At 30.0% G+C, this 22,387-nt stretch overlaps 1 protein-coding gene and 1 long non-coding RNA gene across 5 annotated transcripts in view; one reads left to right on the top strand and one right to left on the bottom strand.

Annotated features, from left to right (window-relative positions):
• LOC149893886 (uncharacterized) overlaps positions 1-8,753 on the top strand; it is a 55,058-nt gene extending 46,305 nt beyond the window's left edge. Inside the window, exon 3 of the long non-coding RNA XR_016449117.1 lies at positions 8,692-8,753. This is a non-coding gene — a long non-coding RNA (uncharacterized LOC149893886). The remainder of the gene's footprint in view (positions 1-8,691) is intronic.
• The window catches only part of LOC145194521 (protein NLRC5-like), a 69,518-nt gene that overhangs the window by 5,988 nt on the left and 41,143 nt on the right, over positions 1-22,387 (bottom strand). Inside the window, exons 1-3 of one of the 4 annotated variants that reach the window (XR_016449115.1) lie at positions 9,783-11,131; positions 6,654-6,712; positions 3,682-3,705 (exon numbers count right to left, since the gene is read on the bottom strand). Coding sequence is in view for 3 of the 4 variants with exons in the window: in XM_090076454.1 (XP_089932580.1) it covers positions 6,687-6,712; positions 9,783-11,118 (1,362 nt within the window). In the remaining variant the exon portion in view is untranslated. Of the gene's footprint in view, positions 1-3,681; positions 3,706-5,418; positions 6,390-6,653; positions 6,713-9,782; positions 11,132-22,387 lie in introns of those variants that run through there. The other 3 variants (XM_090076454.1, XM_090076453.1, XM_090076452.1) reach the window with 3 other exon arrangements.

Genomic DNA, 22,387 nt, shown 5'->3' on the forward strand with positions numbered 1-22,387 from the left:
CAAAAAACAGCGCCTACAAACTGAAAGTGCAAGAATATCAGCGATGAGCTTTCTGTAAGCGGTAAAGTTTTTTTTATCGAAAGAAATTGCTTACAAGAAAATAAATAACAAGAGACCAGGCTTAGAAGAGAAAGAATTACAACCCTATCTTATCAATCTATTTTAATCTAATAGGGTAGATTAGGGTATTATGAGCATCTTAAGCGAAAATTGGAATAATTTCGAAAATGGTTATGCTGGATACAAAATTTTTGCGAATTAACAATTTTTAGGGATCCATACTCATAGTTTACGTAGATATTTGTGCGAATCCGAATTTTTTTTTAAAAAGCACAAACGTTTTAAAAAGATTCACAAAAGTGCTCATATTACCAATACCACTCGGTAATATGAGCACTTTAATTTTGCTCAAAAAAAATAACATTAAGTAAAAAAATACCAACCTGACATATAGAACAAAATTTTGGAATAAAACGATTCGTTATTAACATAACTTATCATTAAAAAATTAAATTTTAAGCCACTTTTTGTTAAAACAATACGACTATGTTTTCCGCAAAAAACAAAAAAAAAAATTGTTAATTTTTCAAAATTATCAACTCATACATTTGAACGATAAAAACTCAAATTTTTTTGAATTTAAATTACAGAAGAATATTTATTACTGTTAAAATAATAAAATATTTTGCCGTGTTTTGTTTTTATTCAAGTAGTAATTAAAACCACTGCTGTTTTAGGACTTTAAACTTGGTAATTGCAATGAAAAACATGGGGTAATTTGAGCATGCTCATATTACACAAAAATGGCATCTTTAAGTAAAAGTAAAAATTAAATGTTTCTATGCATTGCTTTTCAAACAAAAACGGAACAGTTTTTTGGCTAATATATTTTTCTTTATAAAAAAATTAATTTCATTATTTTTGTACCAAAATTTCGCGCCACAGATACATTCATGCATGACGATATTATTTTAGAAATGCAAAAAATTTAACAGCGTTTTAGTTAAATAATAACCTCTAATTACTGCTTATAAATTTACGCTAATTTTACTGATTCCTGTTTTAACCATATAAAGTCGGTTCAAAAAATACAAAGCAACTATAACATCAATGCTTACATCTACGAAATCTTTAGGTATGCTCATATTTCCAAGGTGCTCAAATTACACTGATCTACCCTATATTTTTTTTAAATGGTGCTTTCGGTTAGCAATGTTCAAAATCGAACTTTATTCGTAGCTAATAAATTATGAACTTAAAGCCAAGGTGAATGCAGCGATTAAATGTCACCAATTGATGCTTAACTTAAAGTGTTGTTACGGTTGGAATAGCTCTTAGTGCTTGGTTATAGCTGCGATTTTACGAACACAATTTATTTTTATAACTTTATAAAGTCAATGTCAGCAGGTCAACATCAGCCAAACATCTTCCCAGAGCAAAAATTCATACTTATCATTTGTTTTCGTTCAACAAAGCAAGTGCTGAGGATGATCAGAGTCTTGAAGTGCTGCAGTCATTTTAGTGATACTCATGAATAAGTTTGTAACTTCATATATTCGCTTTGTTCCAGTTTAAAAAATGCTTACAGAGTTGTTTGAAAACCCATCCAGAGTGAGGGTTCAGTTGTAATTGAAAACTCGAACGTGGATTGTAGAACGACAGTCTGCAATCTTTCTCTTCTCTCTATTTGTCACGGTACGCTTTATATATTCTCAGTTCTCCTGAGAATATTTAGCGCTTCTCATTACAATTTTTGAAAGTAAGAACGTGATTGAAGCATTTGTACTTTTTTTAATTTCAAACAAATAAAAAACTTGTTTTCAATTTTGTTAAAACCGAGAAATATTTGCTTTATAATAATAAAATTCAAAACTCAATTCTTACCTTTCTATTTAAAAATATAAGAGCGACCTTTTTGGTAAACAAGAGTTTGCTTCTGTTAACCAAAAACTCAAAATGTACAGAATGCAGATAAAACATTTTATTTTCAAGTGAAATTTTAAAGTGAGGCTTTTCATTTTTAAATTTAGATCAATATAATAAAAAAGTTCCATAGCCATCATTATTTTCAAATGTCTCTTGTTCTTTCATGACAATTCCTTAGACTTTCCCTTTTTTTTTTTTAATTCAACTTAAGTTAAATATTATCTCCAGTAAATTAATTTTATTATAAATACATTTTTCTTAATGAAGTTTTGATTTTCTTAATGGTCATGGAACTGTTTATAAACTTTTGCACGGTTACGTTTTCAATAAAATTTGAATTTCTACCTTCCATTACAAGTTATCATTCTTTTGAGTAAATTATACGATCACATTACAAGAGCAATTGTTAAAAATTTCATTCATCTTCAATGAAAAGTGAAAAAGTTATGTCAGAAAAACTTGAAAAATTTAGCTAATTATCAACTTTTGCACTCTACTGTAAATCTTGATGGGTAAGAAATTGCTGGCCCACAGCTTCACGTCTTAAGGATGTGTGTGTGTGTGTGTGTGTGGGGGGGGGGGGATAGAATGTTTCAGTTTAATCAAGAACAGGGTTAGGAGGGTGCAACTTTGATTAAAAGGGGCTGCAATGTTTCTCTTGATTTTTAATTTTATGTGGGTTTTAAATTATCGAAAAGTTATTCCCTAAAAAAATGGATTTATTTTTAAAGAAATAGATTTTTTTCCTTCACTTCCAATATACTAAAAAGTGACATATCCGTAAAGCTTTAAAAGTGAGTATAGAGTGGGTGGGGAAGGGGTATTTTAGTGAGGGAGAGAATTGATTAGACAAAAGAGTTTACACAAAACTTGATTAAGAGGTTATTTGGATTTGTCGCCCTCTAGAGTTGATATAATGATAAGGCCGAACGAAGTCGATTTTCGAAGGCTAGTAAAGTAAAACACAAGTGTAAATGATTCTATTTTTCGAAATTCTGCTGATGGGCTTTTATCACATTGAAAACTAATTTTCACAAAGAATTTCAACGGATCAATGAAAGCATAAAATTAAATCATTTCAAGTCAAACCACACAAGCATTACTACAATTAATGTTTACGGTTTCAAATTTGCAAGGAAAATGAATGTTTTTCAACATAAACATTTACAATTGTCTTATACACCAACTAACCTATTGATACCTAACAAATTGATAACTAATAACTATTTCATAGAAATTTAACGAAGTAATAAAACTGACACTGAAAACAGTAACTCACAAAATCGAAAATATGTTAAAACTAAAGTTTATCATAAAAACGAGGCTAACAAATCAAACAGATAAAACAATCCATCTAACCACATAACAAACGCAACTGATAATAACATCATTTACTACAATTAAAAAAATACTGAATCTCTATGATATACTGAAAGTTGTGAGAGTCATTTTCTTAGCAAAACAGACCGAAAAAACTCATGTAATAAAAATCTTTACTATTTCCTTTCAGCTATTGAAACTTTCTTCAAAAGAATTTCTTCCCGTGTTTTTATAAAAAAAAGAGCATTTTTAGCTAGAAATGCTCAATGATGTTTTGTAAATGAAAAAAGAAAAGTAGTCAAATTCATCAATTTTTTTAAAATTTGTGGCACGTGAACGAACCGATGAAATATTCTTTAAAAATAAAGCAATCGCATTTTCAAAGCATTGATCACGTAAAAGCTTTCCTAAACAAAATAAAATAATAATTCTTACCATAAAACCTTTTTGGTACCAAATCTAAAAACAAAAAAGCACGATGTATGAAATTTTATTTTAGAAAAAACTTATTTAATTAGAAATGAACAAAAAAGGAAGGGGAAATAAATTTAAATTCCCAGTGTTTTAATTATGTTATTGTCTTGTAACCATGTTGAAAAGTCAAAGTTCGTGTTTTTGTTACGGTAAAAAACAAAAAAAATTGCAAAGAAACTACAAAACTTTAAAACGCCTCCTGCCTCTGAAACGCTTTTATAAATTAAGATCAATAAAGAATAATACTATACATCATGCACATATCAATACTCATAATGAGGGGTCCACATTTTTTTTCCCATCTTTTAATAATCTTATGGTCTTGTAATCTTGAAAAGTCAAAATTGGTGTTTTTTTATGATAAAAAAAATAGAATGTTCTGGTAGTGTAATAAAAGTCAAATATTTATGTTAAACTTATTATGATCAAAAACAATAAAACTACCCTTAAACTCTGCATACTGTTTAACGCTTACATTAATCTATTATTAAAAATTGACTTTTTTATTATTTTACTCTTTTTGACATATATTTATTAATCTAGAAGCAAAAAAAAAGATACCTTTTATTTTTAAAATGATATGCATATAAATATAATTAACAGATATACAGTGAGAACAGAATTTAATTGTACAAAGTAATTTTTGCATTTTATTTTGCTAAAACTTGCTTTAATCTTGATTAATAATGAAAATAACTGAACCAATTCTTTTTAAATTTATTATGGCTATTTCTTACTTATAATTAATCAGTAAAAATATAAGAAATGTGTTTGCTATACAATTTTTGATTTTTTACTTACAGACGTATCAATTTGCATGCACAACAATTAATTGTACAAAACTGTTTTATTATTTATTATGAATGTTTATGGTTTTTTTAATTTATAAAATATCAATTTTATTATTGAATTTATATTTCTAGAATATTATTTTCAACAATTATTAACATTTTTGATAAATAAAGGTCATTAAAAACTCTGTTCATCGAACATTATGGCACCCAAAGGTAAGTATTTAAATACTACTCAATGAAAACTTGTTGTAGACTTGGTTAAACAAGGAAATACGTATAGAAAAGTTGAACACTTTACAAATATTCCATTTACAACAGTTGGAGCCATTGTAAATAAATACAAACAATATGAAACGTGTGAAAGTCGAACTGGACGAGGGCGAAAGCTGAAGACAACCTCAAGAGATGATAGAGAAATTTTAAAAATGATTAAAAAAAATCGGTTTGAAAGTGCAAAAAATATAGCAAATCATCTAAAAAGTTTAACAGGAAACACAATTTCACTAACATCAATTAGAAATTGCATTCATAAAGCAGGGTTTAGTGGATGTATAGCTCGGAAAAACCGTTTTTAACAAAAAATCATATGAAGAGAAGATGAATTTTGCAAAAAAGTATTATTTAATGCCAGCATCATTTTGGAAAAAAGTACTTTGGTCTGATGAATCCAAGTTTAATTTTAAAAAATCTGATGGTGCACAGAGAGTTTGGCGAAAGAGGGGTGAAGCATTTAATTTGAGTTGCACAAGAGGAACAATTAAACATGGTGGTGGAAGTGTAATGTTATGGGGTTGTATGGCATGGAATGGTGTTGGTAAACTAGAATTTATTGATGAAACAATGAATGCTGATTTGTATAACAATATATTGAAACGAAATTTAAAATCTTCTGCTAAAAGTCTTAGGTTGGGAAACAGTTTTTTGTTTCAACAAGACAATGATCCAAAACATACTGCTAAAAAAACTAAAACTTTTTTTGATGAAAATGGCATAAATGTTTTATAATGGCCTTCGCAGAGCCCAGATTTGAATCCAATAGAGCATTTATGGACTTTATTAGATAAAAAAATAGGTAATAGAGCATTTACGAAAAACGAAGATTTAAAGAAAGCTGTTGTTAAATCATGGTCTAATATTGACAATAATCAAATCAAATGTCTGGTAGAATTGATGCCGAAACGCTTGTTAAATGTAATTAAAGCAAAAGGAGGACTAACTAAATATTAAAGTATATTAATAAAATACAAAAACTTGAAACTGTTTCTCAGTTATTACAACTTTTGATTAAAAGGAAATGCAATGTTTCTTTTACTTTTTAATTCCATTTGGGTTTTCAATTATCCAAAAGTAAGTCCCTAAAAAAATGGAAGGATTTATTTTTAAAGAAATAGATATTTCTAAGTTGATTTTCTAAAATCTAAGAAAAGCTCAGAAAATAGAAAATATGTTAAAACTAAAAGTTCATCATAAAACGAAGCTAACAAATAGAAACTTACAAAACAATCCATCGAACGAGATAACAAACGCAGCTGATGATAACATCATTTACACTTTAGTTAGTAAAATACTGATTCTTTACAATATTACGAAAGTAATGAGCGTCATTTTCTTCGTAAAACAAACCGAAAAGACTCATGTCATAAAAACCTTCACTATTTCCTTTCAACTATTGAAACTTTCTTCAAAAGAGTTTCGTCCCGTGTTTTTATAAAAGTAGATGACTTATAGCTAGAAATGCTCAATTGTATTTTGCAAATGAGAGAAAACTAGTCAAAATCATCAATTATTTTAAATTTGTGGTGCGGAACAAGCCGAAGAAATGTTCTTGAAATAAAGCAGTTATATTTTCAAAGAATTGATCACGTAAAACCTTCCCTAAACCAATTAAAAGAAATAATTAACACTTAATTAAAACGGATCAATACGTTTTGGTAACAAATCTAAGAACAAAAAATTTTTGCAAGTTGTTTATAACAAATCTTATAAAAAGCCAAAAGGAAATGAAAGATCAGGTAAAAAAGCAACCTGGTAACAGCGCAATAAATGTAGCAGACTAAAACAGTATGCACCCTAGGATAAATGACTCATTCGATTACAACTTATTTGTATATCAAAAAACTCTATTCTATATGTACTTACTTGGTTTATACTCTATTGTCAACACAATCCCCCTCATAAAACGTTTAGGCCTTTAAAACCTGAAAAAAGTGTATTTTTTTAAAAAAAAGAGAAATTGATAAAATCGTATAAAATTGATGTAAAACAGGCTATTATGCTATATTTTATATTAATGGTATTGAGGAAAAGCACACCCAGTGGATCTAAGTAGCTCAGTAAATACTGACTTGCATGCTTTATTCCCCATTTAACTTACTATTGGTTAGTTTTTTGAGGTCACGAATTTCTAATTTTTGCTAACAAAAAACACAATTCAATCTGTGTTTCAGCTTGTTTTTCATTTTATATGGAGTTTTGTTTCAATTTTAACAGTTCTGTTAGAAACGAAACAAAAAAAGGAAGGGGAAATAAATTTAAATAACTTATCCTGTGGCTCAGCAAAAATTTAAAAAGTGAAATTTGTAAACTGATATTTTTTGGCATAAGCAATCAATATTCCCTAGTGATGAGGAATCCATATTTTTTTCCAAACTTTAATTATGTTATGGTCTTGTAATCTTGAAAAGTCAAAATTGGTGTTTGTCAATGATAAAATAAAATGTTCTGGTAGTGTAATTAAGTCAAATATTGGTGTTAAGTTTTTTATGGTTAAAAACATTAAAACTACCATTAAACTCTGCTTACCGTTTAAAAGCTAACATTAATCTATTTCTAAGAATTAATATTTTTTATTATTTTAATCATTTTCACATATATTTAAGAATCTAGAAGCAAAAAACAGATAACTTTCATTTTTAAAATGTTATATGCATATAAATATAATTAACAGACATATACGTTATGTCCATGTCTGAAATTTTTTTAAAGGAGCATTTATTGCAAATGCTGGTCAATATATTTTTTTAAAAATGTCTTATTACTAAGTGAGTTAGTTTATCTTAAATATCTAGAGAATTGTTATTTTAAAGGAGGATAAATTATCTAAAATTTGTAAATTAACACTAAAAAATATTTAAGTTTATTCTTTTTATTTTATTTTTTAAAGTTTGTATAAAGTGAGAGTGAAACAACTCTATGAAAAAAGATGTTAACTAGATAAGAATATCAAAATAAACATTTTTACATTTTCTCTGTGACAGAGTTATTGATTGAATGATATTTACCTTATATTACACTGCAAAACTAAAAGATTATTTTATAAACATTTTTCTTTTATCACGTTTTTAACTGTTAAACTAAATCTCAAAAGTTTTTCTTCTAAAAACATTTTTTTTAAAATCATTTTTAAAAACAGATTGCAAATTGAAGTTTAATAATAAAAAAGGCTTTAAAGTATTTTTAATAACTTCAAATTAATAAGTTGAGATGACATCGATTGTATTATTTTCAAGATAACTTTAATTAATGTAAATGTAACATAGAAGAAACGATTTTTTACCATGCAGTAAAAGAATTTTATTGAATAATAAAATTGAAAAATACTAAATATAACAAAATACTTGAAGTTAACAACCTTGTCATTTGTTTTGCAGAACTTAACATATTGAAAAAAAAAATCTTTTGAGCAGTAAGTGATGTCAAAACATCTTTTGCAGTTCAAAACGTAATTCATTTTGTCTTTGAAATCAAAAACAATAACTTTGTTAAATTGAAGAAAAAAAAATTAAAAATAATAAAATTAAATTGAAGGTAAAAACATAAACATAATTAGTTTGGTGTGTAATAATGGTGTGTAATATCTGTTATATAAATCTAGATACAGATGTTACATTTCTTTACTCACAAAATACAAGTAAAGAGAGAAGAAAAATGGTAATATGACATTATTTATAATTTTCATATAATATTTCTATTTTTGTTTTTGTTTTTATGTTCAATTTTGTCCCAACTTTGTTCCATTGTTTTGACTAAATGAACTTTGAAATAAACAACAGGTGTGTTATTTTAATAACACTGCAATTTTTTAAACTAAAAAAATTGTTTAATTCGTTTGAAGAAAGGTTAGTTAGACACTTAATTAAATAGCAAAATTGTAAAAAAAAAAAACTTTTTAAAACAGTATTTTCAATTGCCATTTAAAATATTTCATTAAACACTTAAAATGTTTATTAAAAGCTTAATAATTCTTAACTAAAGGTTGCAACAGATTAAATTCATTGGTTCAATCAAAGCATGAAGTCAGCTCTCTAGAGCTACTTCATGCTTTTAAAAGCCACATATAAAAGGTTTGGGAGGTTCTTCCAGAAATATTGAGCTGCAGAGAGATAAAAGTATTTGAAAATTTTACATTAAACATAAATTTAAGATTAAATCTTTTTAGATATTTAAATCAAACTTTTGTTCTACAAAGGTTCACAACTCAACATCTTTGAATCTCAAATACTGATTATATTAAGACCCTGTTTGCATGAAAACAAAAATATACACCGATAAAATATATACAACTTCAAAAGTTTTAAATACATTTTCTCCTATGCTTATTTTATATTGTATGAGAAACATCTTTTAAATATTGAATAAGTCATCCTCCTTTAAAACAATGTTTGACCTAATTTTATTCTATTGTATATATTAAAGATTACAAGTTTTTGATGGCTGTCATTCATTTGTTGTTGTTTTTTTTCAGTTGATTAATATTTTTAACTTAACAATGTCAGTCAACATATTTAAAAGTAATTTTAAAAAATTCATTTACTTGAATAATCATAAATAAAAACAAAAACTTTTTAACATGTGAGATTTCTTATAATATCAATACAAGAAATATATGCAAGAACAAAAAGAATATGATAACCTCCAAAAAACTTGTAATATTTTTTGTTATATCAAAATTATAAAGGATATTAAAAGGATTATAAAATATAGCTCAAGTAACAAGCTAATTTTTTATGAAAAAACAAGGCTTTTTAATATCCAACTGTGAGGTGCATTTCAATGGAAATTACTGACTACTTAATCATCCTACTTCTTACTCAAAAAAATAATTAAAAAAACTATTTTTAAAAACAGCACTAAATAAAACAAAAATTCTCTATAATTAAAGAAAATTTAAGGGAAACAAATTGATAGAACTCATTGTAAACATAATAAACAAATGATGAAAACTCAAACAAAGTGTAATTTTTCTTTAAAATTTTAATTAGAACTTACCAAGTACAGCATTAAGGAATGAATTCCTTTCTTCATTTGAGTTCTTCAAATTAGGAAGAAATCTCATTAAAGATTTTTTGTTTTCATTTGCTAGTCCACAGATCATAGGCAAACAACCACGCAACTTTTTGTTAGTTATAATCTCCTCAGGACTTAAATAAATGTGTGCATGAACCGAAGCACAAAACTCCATTAAAGTGAGGTGAGCAAACTGATATTGATAACCAAGTTGTGAGTCAACTCTTTCGATGAAACCCAAAAGTTCATTTTCAACTTTATTAAAGTCATTCATAATACCTTTCATTTCCTCTTGGGAGAAAATAATTTTACCTTGATTGAACAACTCCCATGCAACTTTACAAATTCTTAAAACATGTTGCTTGTTTCTCTCATTTTGCATCATTTTATAAACTGCTTCATTGGTTTTGCAAATGTGTTTTTGAAAAAAGTATAAAAATATAGAGCAATACAACTCAGTCATAGTGCTGAAAGAATAGAAGTCACTTGCAGCAATTATTCCACACATTGCTGATAAGTAAAACGGAACAGTTGCCATTGATTTAGCAAAGTAAGACTCTTTAAGAACACTTTTAATGGCTTCTTTTTTGTTACCAATGCTTTCAACATACTCATTAATTCTGTTGTCATTAAAACCCATTATTTGAATGGTTAACTTGTCAGCACATTCTTTTACTTTATCTTTATATTGTAATACAGCTCCAATTCTTCCAGCAACAACACATTTATGTTTCTGAGTATTCAATGCTTCTCCTAATGCATTAATGATGGGTTGTTTGCTTGGATATTGGGGATCATTATTTATTAATTCATCAATGTGAGCAAACTCATCCAACCCATCTATTACAAACAATATAGAAAAATGGTTACAAACATCAGACTCTTGACAAATATCTTTGTAGAAAACTTTTAACAGTTCATTTATGTTACTGATATTTTGATGTTGATTTAACTTTCTACATTCAAAATAAAAAACAAGATCCACATTTTTCCATAAGTTACCATTAGCCCAGTCAAGTAAGCACTTTCTGAGCAAACAAGTTTTTCCAATTCCAGCAATACCAGATATCAAGAGTAAAGATTGTTCTTTGGAGAACACTTCATCAAACTCAATCGGCTTATAGGTCCTTTGTCTCTTAAGAAATAACTCTCGCTCAGCATTAAATGCAGTATTCTTTTCCACTTCATCTGCATCAACTACAGTCAATTCAACAAACTTATTTAAAAGTTCAACTTTAGCAGGAGTTTTTACTAAGTGCACAATTTCATTCATTTTTCCATATGTTTTAAGATAAAACTTTTTCAGTGCTTCACACATTTCTGAAAGAACAAAAAAAGAATTTTACTTTCCATTTTTAAAAAAACATTTTCATTTTGATTTTAATAAATTTGTTCCAACATAAATATAAAATATTAAACTAATCTTTTTTTCAAAATTCAAAAAATTTTGAAAATAAAAATTAATTTATGATTTTATGTGTATGTTGAAAATCCATAGATAGTTCTAAATGGATTCCTAATACACATTCATTTTAACAAATAACTGAGAATAACTGAGGTGGATTTTATATAATTGCTAGCATTTTATATTTTGTATCTTATCATATACTACACTTGGTTTTATTTGTTTAACTTTCATTTAAATCTTAATCTTACACTACCTTTATTCTTTTAAGTAAAAGGTGTACAAGCAAAGTTATAACAATCAATGAGAGATTTAAGTTTTACAATAACCATTTCAAATTTTTTTTTTTTTTTTAAACTATATTTCAGTACTTATGTTTGCAATTTTTTTTTTTTAGTATTTAATATAACTTTTAAATTAAAAAAAAAATTTTTTTTAACAATTTCTCTTATTTTTTAAAAAACTATTTTTCTGATTAAAAAAAATTTTAAGTTGTAATTGAATTATTTGAATTTGAAATGAAAAATGAAAAAAAAATCTCTCTAATTACATAACTGTAATTTGTTTCACGGTTACAAAATTTTGGGGAGAGTCATCAACGAAAACACCCAAAAAAAACCTTTGGAGGGATGGTAGTACATACCCATAGAATATCATAACAAGTGATTTTAAAATCAACAATTACCATAGGTCAGAGAAATTAGCATTTTTGTTTTTCTCAATACTGGCTAAATTTCAAAACTATCTTTTAGTACTAAAAAGCTATTAATTCATCCAATTCTGAATTGTTTTTTTCAAAAATGTGTCTTTTCTAACAAAACAACTGAAAAAGCAAGAACAACAAAGCAAATTTCTGTATAATTTCACAACTTGATTATCTTAATATCATAATGGATTTAATCATATAGCAAAAACATCTGAATTCTAATTAAATCTTATTTTCCACACTTATAAGTTTTGATTTTCACTTCTATACATGTTTGGTGTTGTAGTCTACAACACAGTTAAGTAATTGCAGTCCATGTTTTAGATGAAGTGCATGTCTCTTGAATTGTTGCCATTGAGACTTGAAGATTGCATGAAGAGCTTCAGTGGCTTGTTCACTGTATATTCCAAGGCTTAGATTACTCAGAGAGATGAACTGAGCCATCTGAAAGAACACAGCGTGGACCATTGGAGTGATTGAGAATGGAAGAGCAAGGTGTGCAACTTTGAAGTTCTGAATGTATTCTTGAAAATTTTGTATCCAGATGGGTTCCAAAACATGCTGTAACTAACTCATCAAATTGCCTGAATGCTTCAGAGTTTTTCAATACGTTATAGGATGCTTTCAGAGTATTTCAATACGTTATGGCATGCTCTCAGAGTTTTTCAATACGTCATATGGGATGCTTTCAGAGTTTTTCAATACGTTATGGCATGCTTTCAGAGTTTTTCAATACGTTATGGGATGCTTTCAGAGTTTTTCAATACGTTATGGCATTCTTTCAGAGTTTTTCAATACGTTGAGGCATGCTTTGAGAGTTTTTGTTAGTATTGTAGAGACATGTACTTAATCAAAGCTCTTTTAATTTCCGTCCTTAGTTGCGAAATCGAGGTGTAGCACGCTCGACGGTGCTAGTGATTGTTTCGATCATAGTCATAGTATTTAAATACTATGACATAGTATTTAAATACTATGACATAGTATTTAAATACTATGACTATGTTTCGATGTATGACAACGTGCGCCATCTGCATACAGAAAGTTGATTGACGTATTTCAAAAGGGTTTAAAGGTTTTTGTTCTAAACATCTTTTATAATGTTCAGGACTTTATGTTTCATTTTTAGGAAGAAAGTATTAACAAGTTAAATACATACTTAATATTCTTTCTTCCTAAAAATGAAACAATTAATTCTGAGCGCTATATGTTTAAATAGCGAGCATGTAATGGTTTGGGGTTGCTTTAGTAGCAAACAGGGCAGAGGACCACGTGACGTATACCATTGTTCTAGTGCCCAATGCTAATGCTTATTTAAAAACACTTATTTTTTACCTTTTCGTACGCTCCATTTTTATTTTGATGAGAAATTTTTTTCAACGCCAAGCAAATTATTTTGGCTTTTTCCACGTCTGTTTACTCTTTACCTCACATTGTAAATTTTCTATTTTCTCAATTCTCATTGCGCATTAAACTATTTAATATTACTTTTGTCTTTAAAACACTAGTGTACAACTGTGAGGCGCACAAAACTTTAAAACCCATACTAACATTGATAGAAACTAGAAATAATGGCGCGTGTTATTAATACATGAAATTCCTTCAGATCTCCACTAAATTTTAGCGCTAGCTAGTACTCAGTCCTCTGGCCGATGCAAAAACAGTAATAATAAAAGTTAAACTTTTAAACAAACGAAAATAATAATTAAATAATGAACAATTTAGTATGTAACGAAATTCAAAGAGAAATAAAATGACGACAAAAAAAGTAAAACTCCCCAATAAAAAATTAATTAATTTGCATTTTCGGAACGTTTTAAACGTTTAAACTTTTGTTTAGAAACGTTTAAACTTTTGTTTAGAAACGTTTAAACTTTTGTTTAGAAACGTTTAAACTTTTGTTTAGAAACGTTTAAACTTTTGTTTAGAAACGTTTAAACTTTTGTTTGCATAAAAACTGCAGCGAACTAAAATTCATTTTAGAATGGCAAATTTCATTTCTGAAACTTGAAAAAATTTAGAATATGTACAACAGTGTAATCCAGATCTCTTTGGGGCATCACTTCACGCAAATCACATGGTTTGGTGCCGAGACATAATTTGGTTAGAAGTATTAAAAATGACTTCTTCAAAAAAAAAAGATATTAATGTAACTAAAAACCATTTCATTTTTATTTATTTTCGGTTCAAAAATGAAAAAACTTTTGATCTATGGCGAAGTAAAAACAAACAAAAAAAGTGTCAAGTAAATGGAATTGGACAAAAAGGTGGCCGAAGAAAACCAACTTATAAAGAGCTAAATTACTAATCAAGTGTAAATACAACTCAGTATTTATATCGAGCTCTTAACTCTGCTGGGTGGCGCTTTAAAAAAAGGCTTTTTTGTAACGGTTTGAATAATAAAACGATTTGAATAAATACTTGTGAAATTAATGTAGTACCTTTAACATTAAAATTTCATTAAAAAGTAAGATCAGGATTATTAGTAGCCAAAAAAATCAATGAAAATTCTTTTCGTTTTCAATATTTTGTCTTCAGTATTTTTTCAGTTTTTGATTGAATCTTTTGCGTATTTTTTTCGGTTTCTACCATCAGGTAAAAACTCAAAACGTTTTTGAATCAATTTAAAAAAATGGCTGATGAGCTTTTGTCACATGAAAAACTATTTTTAACGAAGGAATACAATAGATGAGTGGACTTCATAAATACAATTCTTTTCATGTCAAACCACACGGCGAACATTTCAATTAAAGTTTGCAATATTAAGTTCATAAGAAAAATAAAATTTTTTTTCTTCGTCAAATATAAACATATAACTAAAAAACATTTTCTAACAATTTAACAAAATAAAATAAAACTGACACTGAAAACAAAAACTCACAAATTAGAAATTATTGTAAATTTGAAAATTAAAACGAGGCTAACAAAGTGAACTGACAAAACAATCCGCATTTTTTTCTTTAAAAAAATGTAACGTAAAAAAAAATTTTAAAAAGTAAATCCGTAAACAATGTCTCTTGAAGATTCAAAAGATGTTGGTTTGCATTTCTCCTGATTTGCAAACCCATACTGAAAGTTTAATGCTGCTCCAGAAATCACTTATTTCTAAGAAGACAACTGATAAGTTGTTTATGAAAGTTGATGTAAATTTTATTTTTTATTTGGTATTAAGCCAGTTCTATAAAATATAAACTTAACATCGATTTAAACCCATTTAATGTATTAATAATAGTTTCTTTTTTTATGGTTGCAATACTTATTTTGTATTTATAATATTTCAGTGTGATTCAATATATGAATACTTAAGAGTGCCAAGCTTGTATGGTCCATACAAGCTTGGCACTCTTAAGTATTCATATATTGAATCACATCTCTACGACACCTCTACGACTCCTTACTCCATATTCTGTTTCAATATTCATATATTGAAACAGAATATGGAGTAAGGAATCGTAGAGGTGTCGAGAGGGATGTTCAGCCCTTGATCAGTACGTATGAAATGGTGGTTGTTTTGATGGCCGTTTACTATTTACTAGATTTGACATATCCTTCTTGTTTTGGGCAGCTTCTGGGATGTTTGCAAGATATTTGCGGCTTCGGACGATCGGCTTTACTATCCTAAAAAATGCATTTTTCTTTTGCAAACTTTTTATAGCAATCTGAAGTATTTTTGAATTAATAAATGTTAATAAGTTAACTTCTCTAATTATTTTGTAAATATTGTTTTCTTGATTATGAAAAATAATTTGATATAAATAATATATAGGGAAAAGGCGGTTCCAGGAAATTGACCCCTTCCCATACTTAAGGATGCATAAAAAATGGTGAACACTTCATATCATGTTCTTGTACAAAACCAATACTTAAGAGTCGTCTTTAAAAATCAAGAAGAAGTATAAAAATAATCATGTTATTTCTATACCAGTTCTTCAAGATGCCTGTTCTTCGCTTGGTTTATTGCCTTGTTTTGTAATGTCCGATAGCCAAGATGTGAATTCCGTCTTCTAAGATGAATCTTTTGTCGTCGTTAGCGCTGAGTGCGACTTTGTTGATCTCTTCGGTGTAGACATCGTGATGACGTGATCGGAAGACGTTCATGGTGGTGAGTTTTTCTTGTTTAGTCATTAAGCAGTCGTAGTAGTCTTGATGAGTGATGTGATTTTTAACAATGCACTTCTTAACACCTTTGCATTTTTTATGTTCTTGATCATCTATTTCTTCAGGGATGTAGTAAGAGTAGAGTTTCGGTCGAAGCCCAACAAACTCTTCAATTTGTTTACCAGCAGCCTCGTCCTTGAACATTCCGATAACTTTTTTGTTTAAACCAACCTTGAACCCAACGTTTTGAATGGCGGGATGATCTTTAGGAAAGTCGCTCGTGTCAAATTTTTCAAGTACGTCATCAGCAATGTCTTGATAAAAATCATCCGTTTTGATTTCGTAAATGAGAGAGTCAGTGTCAGTCATGAGTAGTTTTGCACGATCGTTGTATTTAGGCTTGATGTAGTCGTAATGATGCTCGAACATGAGAGTTTTGCTTAAATCGAGGACACACATTCCCAAGTAAACGGGTTTGTCGTAAGTGACTTGTGTTTTCTTCATATGAATTGCGATGAGTTTTTCATCAAAAATGGTGTATCGATCATATCGAGGGCTTTTGGATAATTTTAAGGCTTCTTTTTTAGTGGTGACCAGTTTAATATCGACATGCTTTAGAATATTTTCCATGGTTTTTCCAAACATGGAGTTGTTCATGAGTTTAAAGAATTCTTTTTCAAAGTCGTTTTTAGCGACTTTTCTTTTATTGGTGTTGAGGTCAATGTATTTTTTCATAAAAGGTTCTTCTTCAAAGGTGATTCCTCGATGAATTTTGGTGATGACTAAACCCAATCGTTCATAGAATTTTAGGTTTTCGTGATGAACGACGTATTTTTCTTTGTTGTTTAAATTGGGAACGAGCTTATTCACTTTTCCAATGGTTAGTCTTTCAGGAGCCAAAGGGTAGTCGTTGTGTAAATCGTGAAGCTCTTCAGGATAATCTAAATCTACTTCAAGGATGCATGGCATGCTACGGCAATTTTCATCCTCAGCCATCCATCTGAATCCTCTAACAGGAAGAGGTTTGCACATAGCCCATCCATATAAATTGTTAGCATCTAAATACTGAATGAATTTCGATGGTTGTGAAGGATCATAGTTTTTCATGTATTTGTTATTAGCGTTTCCAAGTCGGTTTGAGATCATGCATATTCCGCCGCGTATTCCTTTTTGGATCATGTTGAGCATATCAATATTGGTTATTAAGTCCAATTTAATTTTAGTTTCCTTTAACATGGCGTCCCAAGCCAAACCGGGTGAGGTGTAATACCAAAGAGGGTCTAGACCGTAACTTTCTATGCAAGTGTCTCTGAAATTTTCAAAGACATCAGCTAAAATGAGCACGTCTCAGATGTTGTACAGCTCGTGGTAATCTTTAAACGTTTCACATCCAAATACCTTCCAAACGTTTTGAGCATGTGCATAGTCTTCATCGCTGATGTGTTTATCGTCTAGTTTAGAGTAAAAGGCTTCTTTGGGTGGCAATTGTGTTTCAGAGAATTTTTTAATGGAGTCCACCCATTCGTAAAGGTAAACACCTTTTCTTAATAGCAAATCTCGTTTTGATCCGCTGTGGAATGAATTTAAGTTTTTGCACATGATGTCTCCTTTTTTAGATTTTCTATGAGCGCAATCTTCACAATTGTCTTTACATTTGCATTTTTTACCTTTCTTAACCATACAGTCCTTTTTGCATGTTTTTGGATCTAATTTTGAGCACTCCTCACACAAATCTTTAACAAGGTTGTCAGTTAAATCTTTTAAAGGTTTCGTCGTAGCATTTGATATAATAGACGATGGAGCTTGGAACATGTTTTTGACATTGTTTGGTGTATGACTCTTTAGAATTCGGTGTGCAAGTGTTAAGAGGTTTGATGAAACTTTCAAAGTCTGCGTATACAACGTACGGAACCCTCATAGACTTGTTATAGTTTTTAAACTGAACGGTTGTTCCTTCTTTTGGAAGATCAATTCTCATAGGCGCGTTATGATAGCAGTATTCTCGATGAATTTGGAGCTTTTCTTCTTGGTCATAGCCGTGCATGCACCTTCTGCAAAAATAACTTTTGTGTTGATGTTTCGATGCTGAAGAACAAGCAAACCGACTGAAATTTTTAATGAGGCAATAATGGCTGTTTTCTTCGTTTGAAATATACAACAAATCAACACAGTGCTTTCGATCATGAAATTTGGATATTTGCATAGGTTGAGGTTTATTCATTTCGTAGTGAAAGACGTTCACGCTGATGTCAGGATTATTTTTCTCAAACTTTTCGACTTGAGTCACCTTTAAAAGAAACTCCATTCCTTCCCAATTCAGCTCTTCTGATTTTAGAACCAAGTCTTCATCAATTCGTTCGTTATGCGTATTTTTCATGTTAAGCGCTCTGGTGACGCACCACTTGAAACATTGATCGCCATCGTTTTTCATGTTGATGATGGCATTTTTGCCTTTTAGCTTTTTAGACAGCTCCATGTAGGAAGAACCCTTGAAAGGTTCATAATCGATAAATCTGATATCCATTCTTAAAATCTTCGACAAGACGCAATTGGATCCCATCTTGTTGTAATTAGCGCTTCGCTCCAAGATTTTTTCTTCCATTTGACTCACGACCGTTCTTACATCTGTACCCTCCAATATAATTTTCAAGTTGGATGAAAAGTTGGCCATCTGAGTAGTCTATTCACCTGTTAAGATGCTTACGCGAGTCATTTCACAGATTAAAACAATTCTTACCTTTGTGTTTCTTTCTCCTGCTATGTTTTGAATGACCGACTCTCTCACCAAATTAAAAAAGGATGCAAGGTCTTGATAATGAGAAGAAGGTGTGTAAGAAAATAGTCTAGCAGCACGCTCCGCTGAATGTTCAGTCATATTAAACTTTACTGTAAATGGTTTTGACGCGGGATGTTTATACACTGTTTTTAATACAAGTGATTTGATAGACTTTATCTTTTTATCGATTTGTTTCACTGATTCGCTTACATTCTTCTTGACTACTTCAGGAACGTAGGGTTCTATCCATTCTTTAATATCATTAAACTTAGTTGTAACATAGGACGACACACTTTTTGCAACTGCCGTCAGACTTGAAAATAAAGGTCTTGGTGCTGGAACCGGTCTAGGTGTAATAACGTTTGTTGAATCGATAACCGGTGTGTTAAGAATAGAGGGTTCATCTCTTGTCACCCAATTTTGCAAGAGAGCAGAAGGTTCGAATGAAATCAAGTCGTCAGACCTTGGCCTTTGAGCAGGCACAGGTCTTTCAGAACCAACAACAAACCTTACTTTTGTCGGTTTTACAGAAACTTTTGCAGCTGGTTGAACAAACCTAACCACGCTTTCATTAACAGGCAAAGGTCTCGCCTCAGTCGTTCGTCTACGAGGAGCAGGACCATACCCAATGATAGGTCTTGTGTTTTTTATTGCCTCAACAAGCTCTTCCTTGGTCATTCTGGTATAGTCTTTTATAGCTCTTTCTTTAGCATCCCTTCTTAATGATGCCATTGATACTTTTCGATCTTTCACAGTTTTACTTTCCATTTTTATTACGGAAAGATTTTTCTTTATACCACTTTCAATTTTTCGCTCTTCAGCGATAGTTTTTGCTTTTTGCTTTTTAGCATCAGTTTTATCACCCATTTTATTAAGGGAAAGAAAATTTTTTTCGATGCATTCAAGTTTTCGCTCTTTGGCAATTAAATTTTTTTGAAGAATGGAGACTCATTTTATCTCTGCCGTGATTTTCTTTAAGTCAATTCAATTTTTTTAAATCTTGGCACACTTTCAGCATATTTTCTTCTTCGAAAAGTTTTTACCGTTTTTTAATTCTTTTCGCGGGAGAATTAAAAACTTATGAAACAAGATAATTGGCAAAAATTTCACTTATTGAGTCGTATACATGTGCTTGACCCATTTCATCAAATCTAATCGTATACTTTCTTCCCCACTCGTCATGTGCAGTAAATTCGCATCCAGCCGCCTGAATTTCTTTTTCTTCATCAAACAGATGCGCACGACCCATGGTTTCAAATTCAATCACATACTTCCTCTCCATCTTTTTATTTATGCCAAGAATTTTATTTAAGTCGATTTTTTAACATGTTAAAAGTTAAAAAATCAATTTTGCTGCTTTTTACGTTTTTCAAGCTTTTCAGAATTTAAAAATTCAATCTTGATTCCATTATCCACCTTTCCATCTCGACGCTCTAAATATCTTCATCCACGTCCAGTTCCTGCCATCGCTTTGTAAAGAGACTTGTATTCACTCACCTCACCTGTTTCAATGTTGGTTATTCTCACAGTGATGGGTTTTTTCTTAACTAAACTAAGCCATTCCCATTTTGGATCAACAGGTTTTTTTTCTTTTGGAGGAGGCTTTACTTTTTTTTCTTTTGCTCTTTCTAAAATCTCATCTTTACTGATTAAATTATTTTCAACCGCAAGCATCATCAACGTTATTAAATCGTTTGCTGTTTTACTAACACCGTTTTCATTCAGCAAATTTTTCAAATACGATGTTGTATATCTCATTTTATTATACCAAGATTTTTTTTAAGTCAATTCAATTTTTCCTGAAAAGACATCTTAATAAACTTAATAAACAGCAGTCATGTTGGTTCCATCTGAAACAAATTTAAACAGTTTGTCAGAAATAACCACTGCAAAAATAACGGTATTTGCAATAGTTGAAGTTCGAAATTTAAGGTTTACCACTAATTCAGCTGTTTCCGACGTCATTCTTTCTTTTTGCTTGCTGATATCCATAAAGAACAACGGATATAATTTTATATATTCAAGCAAGCTTAACCCAGATTGACAAACAAGTTCATTTGTGCCGTAATATTTTTCATCAAAAGAGAACGCATCTGAATAAGCCATAACCACTCTCTTTTCTCCAAAATTCAAGTCGTAATTGTAATTTGGATACTTTATTCCATTAACAGTCACGTAAAAATTGCTAACATCACAATGGTCGAATAGTGACGGATTAACTGTTTGACTGGAATTTCTGTTTGTCTGAAGTCCGAACAAGATAAATCTTGGAATGCTTTTGTCAGTGACTCTTCCAAGCGACCAGGTAAATTCTGTTTGACCGGCTGGAATAAGCTGTCTTTCACATTTGTTTGATTTATAAGCCACTTGAATGGGAATTTTTTGAGCCATTAAATTCATGAATTCAGTTTTTTTCGAAATATCTAATTCAACGCGAGGCATATAAAGTCTGAATTTTTTAAGGTTGATCATTCCTGCACTAACGCTCTCCGCTCTATAAATCGCATCATCACATTCTTTCTTTGTAAAGGTGATGGTATGCCTAAACCCATAAACAACTTTGTCATAGGTTTCGCAAAATCCAAAAATGTGCTTCAACTGAATTTTAAACGAAAAAGCTCCAACGGATGTAGTGTCTGCAAACAAGTGGTCTCGTCTAACATTGAATCCTGAATTTCCAACAAGATTTGACGTTTCCATATACCACATCTGTTTTAATCCATCAGCAAACTGAAATCCATAAGGATATTTCATCAATCCAAGTATGGTGGTGGCTGGACCTGGATACATCACTCGTTCCACTTGCTCTCCCGACAAGTCATAAGTCACATCATTAAACAAATACATCAAAGCGTTGTTCACCAGTGCAATGTTGTCTTTAGCATCGTAAAAGGTTCCATCGCTCTTTTTCAACACTCCTTCAATAAGAATGTAAGCCTCTGATGGTACTGTTTGAATCGATTGACAGTCAATCTCAAAAGTAATCGTACCTGAAGAATTTAAATCGAGATTGGTTGGAAGATACTCAAAAAAATCAACTTTTTCAATACCAATATCATACTCTGGGTTCTCAGTAACTCTTAATCGCTCAGTACTTATCATTTTTTATATAATAAAAATATTATTTAATTCATTTAAATGTCTCTTATCGCAAGCCATTGCAAGTTTATAACAACAGAATGCTATCTTCATGCTATTTTCATACCCTGTCCCGTTTTCACCAGGTCTTGAATTCGAATCGCGTTCTTTTTAGACATTTTATTACTTTGAATAGATGAACCAGTCTTTAATTTCTCAATGGTCTTTTTACCTTAGTCAATAGCCACGTCTTTAGCAGCGGAGATGGCTGAAAGGGCTAACTCTGTCCCAGCAGATTTTGCAGCTGTAATCGCTTCTTGTCCAATTTTACTTGTAGCAGCATTTTTAAGCAAATTCACTGTTGCTTTTGACACACTTGACGCAGCTGCTCTTTCTATGAAATTTTTAATCATGTCCACAATACCACCTCCACCAACAACATTCTTTTTCACATATCTTCTTTTGTTCACAATGAGCATTTTTTTTAAATAAAACAATTTTTTTAAATAATTTTATCAATAGTCCTC

The sequence above is a fragment of the Hydra viridissima genome, unplaced genomic scaffold, assembly GCF_058129835.1.
Source record: "Hydra viridissima isolate aposymbiotic clone 2 unplaced genomic scaffold, HvirCarnegie_v1 scaffold_1, whole genome shotgun sequence".
Classification (NCBI taxonomy): Eukaryota; Metazoa; Cnidaria; class Hydrozoa; order Anthoathecata; family Hydridae; genus Hydra; species Hydra viridissima.